Source organism: Alligator sinensis, unplaced genomic scaffold, assembly GCF_000455745.1.
Source record: "Alligator sinensis unplaced genomic scaffold, ASM45574v1 scaffold131_1, whole genome shotgun sequence".
NCBI classification, from domain to species: domain Eukaryota; kingdom Metazoa; phylum Chordata; order Crocodylia; family Alligatoridae; genus Alligator; species Alligator sinensis.
In genome coordinates, this window is record NW_005841830.1 from 3,134,060 (window position 1) to 3,141,622 (window position 7,563).

A 7,563-nucleotide genomic window follows, 5' to 3' on the forward strand; every position below is an offset into this window, starting at 1 on the left:
ATTTCAGCTCTGTTATGTGCAGTACAATTTGATAAACTGTCCTTTTACTACTGAGCCCAGGGATTTAGGGTTCCATTTATGGCACTTTGAACACTGTGCCATAATAAGGCCAATAATTCTTATACAAGATAATTGTTCTGAAATTATGAAATGTATTTTCATTATATACAGTAGTAATGGTGGAAAGCAAGGCAATTATTAGGCAAAACCTTTTCTTATTGGGCCTACAGGCAGTTTGACACTTGCCATAATTTTCTGGGATTCTGAAAAGCTCAAGTTAATGGGCAGTTCTCCTCAAAGAAGTGATTGTAAAATTGGCACCTTACTCCTCAGATCCATTTCCCATGGGCTTTAAAGCCTGTTCTGTGGAGCTCAGTGGCAAAAAATATATGTTATTCCTGTTAGTTGCATTAGTGCTGCCAAGCTAGGAGGAAGGGCGCTAGATTTAATAGGACCTTGAGCTTTATCACGAGAAAATTCCAGTTATACAACCAATTACACCTACTAAGCCACTTAAAAGTGGCAGGGCTATACAGAGGTCACTGGGGACAGAATGTGACCTCTGGATTTGCCACAAGTTAACATGGTGCAAAGTTAAGCAACATCCTAAGTTTCCAGGAATGGCCATTACTTCAAAAAAGAAAAGAATAGAATACCAAATATTGTTGGACCTGGAAATCATGGAGACATACTGGTCACAGAAACTTAGAGCCATTTGGACAAGCACTTTTCAAGGCAGAACTGTACCATGTAATATTTATGCATAATTTAATGTTTGGAGATCTCGTAACAGCAGAATAACCATTGCGTAATGAGCTAAGAGTTGTGGTTGTGTATTATTTTTATCTACCACTTTCTCCCGTCACCAGTGCCTATAGAATTTGGAATCCACTCGTGGCTCCCTCTCAGGGATTCCTGTCCAGTTTCCAGCTCATCAGGCAGAGTGGTCTCTTGTCCTAGATTATATTTTTATAGTAAAATTATTTTTGCCTCCTTAGTCCATGTAATACATTCCCAAGTTTTGTGCCAAGTAATCCATTACCTTTGCACAGTTAGTTTCCCATAAGCACAGAAGATCAAACATGGGAATGTACTTCCATAGTAGCCTCTTGTAGGCCAAGATCTCTAGCCTGAGTATCATCTGATCACAGGATCTGCACACCTTGTAGCTATCTCACTTCCACTCCAAATCTGACAGGGATGCAGAGAATGCATGGATGTGATCTGTTGACCTGCTTTCCCAGAGTTACGCTCCAAGAAGTATTGATTGGTCTGATAGACTGAGGCCCTTGTATATTAGGAATTGGTTAGCAATGCCTAACCACCCTCACAGTCTTGCATTTAGGAAGGGATATAAAAGCTCTAGATACTATTCCAACTATGTCAAGGTAGCTTGTCCTTGATAGACTTACTTCTAGGTTTACAACTGCCTTATAAGACCAATGTTCAGAACTAAGCATTAAAAGAAATAAGTAGTTCAAGACTTAAACATTACAAGCATATGGGTCATAGTAATTAATATATTTATTAGGCCCCAGAGGCCCCTGACATGTTACACTTAAGATGTGATTAACCAGTTAATGGTATCTTAAGTAGTGACCTGGCCACATGTTCAATTCAGTTAATGGCATGATAAAACAAGGAAAAAAAGCCACAAGCAAAACGTGTAATAACTTTGTGGTTTGTTCCCATCATGCCATTAATTTAACATGTGCCAGTCCCCAGCCTCTGGAGCACACAGGAGCCTTTCAAGACTTCTCTGTGCTCCAGAGGCTAGAAGCACCCCTCACTTGATTGGAGCTCCCAGCCCAGGGAAGCAGGGGGAGTCCAGAATCATGCTTCCCCTGCACCAGCAATATGGCACAATGGGATCTGATGCCAGATCCTACCTTCATACTCCCTACCCTGCCTGTGTGGCACAGCAGAAGCACAACAGAAAGTTGGATTGTTGGGATCCCATCACATGTTTATTTTAAGGTCTGTCAGGGACCTTCAAGTGCTTTTTTCATTTGGGAATGAAGTGTGTTGTTTTCTGTTCTCACATAACTTTCAACACAACAGCCAGACTTCTAAAGTACACTAGGCTGGACCTTCCAGTGAGAAGTCATTCCATGGGGTCCAAAAATAGTTACAGACACATGATTCTTTTAAAACACACAAGAGAAAGAGAGATGGTATTTTATTGAAATGACAAAATCTATTATTTTCCTCCTCAGTCCAAACCTTATAATGATTGTCATTATAAAAGTAAATGCTCCAGTTCTAACGAACACTTTTCACTGCCAGTGAATGACACAGCAGATTCTTGCTTTACTTTGAGTTAAATGATAACATTTTGGCATTTTTAATGTTTTATGAGTTCTAATTAACACTTCTGAGTTTTCATAGCTTGGGCTCTAGGCCATCTTTGTACTTGGAAAAAGTTTTCATAAACAGGCATAACAATATCCATGAGCATGTCAAGTGTGGTTTGAGAATGAAAAAGTGATAGCATAGTGTGAACAAAAGTTGAAAGACCATTTGTTTAACAGCCAAGTCAGTATTGCCACCTGATGTATTTCTTGATGCGTTGAGGAACTGGAACAATTTTAGACAGAAATTGGTAATGGACCCTGTTGATTAGTGATACATTTCTGAAACTTAACTGTCTTTAAATTCCAAATGCAAGTGCTATGCATCTGTGTTAGACCAGGGAAATCTGCATAAGACCTGTTACATGCCAAAATAAGTCTCAAGCTCACATGCTGTAACTGATTATTTGAACTTGCACTTTATACTACCTATTGATGGGGATATATCAATTAATTTCTTAGTTTACAGGAACACTTGTGCTTATTGTCCATCAGATAGTCATTGTACCAGGGAATTTTAAACAGTGGGAAGAGTGATATAGAAAACCTGATGGTACCAGCTTACAGAACTACCCTAAAAAGAAAAGAAATCCACACAATGTAGTATATCATTATGTGCAAGCATCAGAATTGTCCAAATCATTTTTTCAGTACCTACCATGAAGTATGTCCCTTGGGAAATGACTGCTAGTAAAAAATTCACACCAGGTTTGTTATACATAAAAAGCATGCAAATTAAAACAATCTTTAAAAGGTATTTATATTAATGCTAAAAATTCCCATTCAAGTTGCTTATTATTCCATTTGTTTTAGTAAACTTTCCTTCTTTATGCTAAAATGCTGACATGCTCATTTCCAATACTATTGTATGTATCTACAGCAAAGACAGAACTAAAAACAAGTACATGTACTGGGATGAATCAATTATTGATACATCTGCTATTATTTACTTCTCCCTACCACAGCCCTACCTACAATCTGTTTGCTATAATCAAAGATAAGAGGTCAAAAACATTGCAACAGCAACTTGCTCAGAGAAAAAGAAACATACTAGATAGCAAAGATAACTGGTCAGACTACTCCAGACTGTGTTCTGAATGGCAATTTCTTGACTGAGCACATTGAGAAGAAAAATTCCTGTAGCTAAAAATCCTTGAGTTAGAGGTAACATTGACCAAAATCAAGTTTGCTGTAATTTCCTTCTTACAAGGTCCTGAGTGATCTCTAGTTTGTGAACTAAATACTAGGGTGCTGCTTGTTGTTGTCAAAAAGTAAAAGAAAAAACCTCCATAAAACACACCATTTTAGAAGCCTGTACTAGAATCAGTTCAGGAGTTTGAACATTAAGATGCTTACAATCTTGCAACTGACTTCAATTCCATCTCCTACTTCTCTCAGAGGTTAGTATTTTCATTCTCTCAAACCTGTATAGCTTCTCAGCCCCTTTGTTTCCTATCCAAGGCTGGAGATTCTGCCATACACAGTGGTGTCTTCAATGGTGCCTGTACGGTTTCCCGATTTGGATAACAGAATCTTTCCCCTTCTCCACAAGACAACGTATGGCAAGCTACCATAGTGCCCTATACTCCTCTATTCTATTATGATTCCCCTTTTGAATAATGTCCACAAAACAAGAGCAAAACTACTCCCTGTACTTGAGTTTATTGAACTTAAGATGTTAATGTACATAAAGTAGAAGGAAACTCCATACAGTAATAGATGGAATACTCACAAGGCAATTAGGAGTACTTGAGTCTACCTAGACGAGCCATCCTTATGGATACATGCACACCTACCCATGCACCAACCTCAGAAAAAACTTAGCACAAGGCTCCACAGATACAAGTCACCTCAAGCAAGATAGTAAAGGTTTGCTTAGACAATGAAAGAAGGCATTGGGATATATACGTTTATAACCCTTGAAAAGCAACGTAGCTAGAACTGACTGAAAGCACGCATATGACTAACAAATGGCTATCCACATAATAGACAGGAAAGTTCCACCACAAGATCTTGGAAGGCACACTCTCCATGCCTGTTAGGCAGAAAGCCCACGGGATAAACACATACATGGAACAGGAGTTGGCCAAAAGAAAGCTTCATCTGAGGATGGCTAGGGTAAGAGTACCCCCGTGAATCACTGACTGAAGGACAGTCTTAAGCAAAGGACCTGGAGTGTTTTTGGGAGAGGGATACAAGTCTTCCTCAGCTGGTGGGTTTTATCACCAATTCATATGTGGCTTGTGTACATTTCCTGAAATATGCGTCACATTCAAGAACAGAAAAGAAAAAAAAAAATCATTGCTAGAAACGTGAATGAGATGGCATTTTTATCTCCCACCCTTAGGCGCAGTCAATTTGTATCACTCAGTTTACTGGCATGTTCAAAATGTAATGGAGTATGTACAGAAGTCATATGACTTAGTTAAAGATTAACAATAACTTACTTTCCTTATAAAATTAACCTATGCAATAAACTTCAGCATACGTTGGGAGTCTTTTCCATAGCAGCGTGTGAATTGATGACAGTTCAAGTTTGGTCAACTCCAGGGCCTTCTAACCAAGCAGTCTAGATTGCATCCTACCTCCAGCCCAACAGAACATCCTTGCATTTCAGATGCAAATTAAAAATAAAATCACAACAAAAACATGGCAGCATCTCTTAAAATCTTTTACAGATGTTAGCTAGTATTAGTTTGGAGCATAGCAGCCTTGTTTTTAAATGCATTATACTAAATACATTAGACTTTAACCCACAACAGAAAGATAAAACTTGAAGATACTTAAAAGTCTATTAGTAACTTAAAGTTTATTGCATGAGTCTTCTTTAAGTTACTAGTATATCCAAAACTTTGGTTTTTAATTAAAGCTATTCATTCGGATTACGTCTCCACCAGAAAGAAGCATAAAGAAATGATGAGAAAACAACACAGCAGAGGCAACAGAACATTGAACATAGTCAATCTGCATGTATTAGCAACACAAAACAAACATTAGACCTCTGGTATTTTATTCAACAAATGCAGTTTTGTTTTCAACCGCAAAAACAATGCAAGTTTAGTATCTCCTCACAGAAGATCACATAACATTTTATAATAAAGAAAATTATGCCTCATGTGTTCCAGTGAGATTTTACCATTCTGCATCTCCAATGGCTTTTGCAAAGACATAGTCTTTACCCCCAAAGCACATTATTCCATCTTTCAAGTAGAACTTCCATTTGTTCTTACTTCGATGAATCTGAAAGAAGGAAAGAAAGTCAATGCCTCCAAAAATACCCACTGTAGAACACAGGCATAGCTACACATAGATCATCCCCAACCAGTGGCCGTCCAACCTCCTCTTCAACACCTCCAGAGACAGAGTTCACAACTTCCCTGGGCAGCTTATTCCACTGCCTCATTATTCTAACACTGAAGACGTTTTTCCAGATATCCAATCTAAAAACTTATTTGCTGCAGCTTCAAGCCATTAGTCCACATCCTCCTCTCTGCAGCAAGAGAGAAAAACATGCTCTCTTTCTTTATAGTAGCCCTTCCAGTTTTTGAAGGCTGCTAATCATATTCCCTCATAAGCGTATTTTCCACATACTAAGCATGCTTAGTTCCTTCAGCCTCTCCTCATGAGATGCGCCTTCCAAGCCCCCTGATCATCTCTGTTGCCTGCCTCTGGACCCTCTCTAACTTCTCCACGTCCTTTTTAAGATGTGGAGCCCAGAACTGCACGCAATACTCCAAATGAGGCTTAACCCGTGCTGAGTAGAGAGGCACTATTCGCCTCCCATGTCTTGCATGTAAATGCATCCCACAACTGCATTCACCTTTTCTGTGGCTGCACCACACTGTAGACTCCTATTTAGTCTGTGATCTACCAAGACTCTCAAGGCCTTTTCCACACTGCTACCATCCAGCCTGATGTCCCCCATTTCATATTTGGGTTTTTCACTATTTTTGCCAAGGTGTAGCACCTTGCATTTGTACACAATGAATTTCATCCTGTTAGCTCTAGCCCCAAGGGGGGGCCAGGTGCTTTTTCCCCCCCATGGTGAGCACCAGCTCATTCCCTGCAGGCAAGCGCAGGGTTGGGGCTGCGCACTGCTCCCCACCTGTACCATGGGACTGGCACGGGGGCACTAGGAGTTAGCAGGAGCCAGCAGCAGCTGGGCGGGAGCATGGGGCCCATGCCGGTGTCCTGGGGCCAGTGCTGGCAGGACCCAGAGCAGGGCGGCAGGAGCATGGGGTCCCGGCCAGCAGGGGCTCTATGGAGCCAGGTCTGCTCCCTCCTCTCCCTGCTGGCACAGCTCAGCCCAGTTCCACAGACCCCTACCAGACCACACCCTACACTCCTACTGGGCACAGGGCCCACACTCCCGCTCACTTCCACTCCCCCCACTTTCCTGCCCGTCTACTCTGCACTACACGACTTCCATACCCACATCCATACCCAAACCCTATGTACAATCACTTCTGCATATACACCACAAATCAAAACAAAAATATTTTTTTTAATTTAAATTAAAATGTATTATTATGGTGTTTGATTTTTAGTATGTAAATTTGTATTTTTCCCCCCCTAAGATGGCAAATGCTCTTCACCAAAGGAGTACTTCCAGGGGCAAAGGTCAGAGATTAGGGGTGGGACTTCTGGCCCCAAGATGGTGACCAGGGGGGTAGGGCACCTGTCAAGGGGCAGGGCTACTTATGCGGTCCTCAACAGTTTGCCAAAACTTGGTAAGCAGCCCCGTGCCCAAAATAATTGTCCTTGCCTGCTCTAGCTCAACTTGCCAATCTGCCAAGATCCTTCCGAATTGCATCCTCCAATATGTTCACGCTCCTTCCCAGTAGTGTCAGCTGCAAACTTGCTCAAAAAGCTTTCTATGCCAGCATCCAAATCATTAATAAAAACAATGAACAGCACCAAGCCCAAGACAGACCTCTCTGGGATTCCACTCAAAAACCTCCTGCTATTCCAACATGGACCCATTAACAATGATCCTTTTCTTGCAGCTACTGAGCCAGTAATCTATTCACCTGATAGTAATTTTATCTAGCCCACATTTCTGCAATGTTTATGAGAAGGTCATGTGGGACTTTGTCAACAAAACATGCCGACGTCTAAATGCCCTATATCTGCAGCATTCCCTTCCTTCATCCACCCAAGGAGTTACTTTGTCAAAGAACTACTTGGGTGGATGAAAGGAATAGGCGGAGGG

General features: G+C 40.9%; 1 protein-coding gene across 1 annotated transcript in view; it reads right to left on the reverse strand.

The window, feature by feature from the left end:
- Positions 1-4,524: 4,524 nt before the first annotated feature.
- GTF2A1L (general transcription factor IIA subunit 1 like) overlaps positions 4,525-7,563 on the reverse strand; it is a 14,952-nt gene continuing 11,913 nt past the window's right edge. Inside the window, exon 8 of the mRNA XM_025202593.1 lies at positions 4,525-5,591. Coding sequence (XP_025058378.1) covers positions 5,484-5,591 — 108 coding nt within the window. The 3' untranslated portion in view covers positions 4,525-5,483. The remainder of the gene's footprint in view (positions 5,592-7,563) is intronic.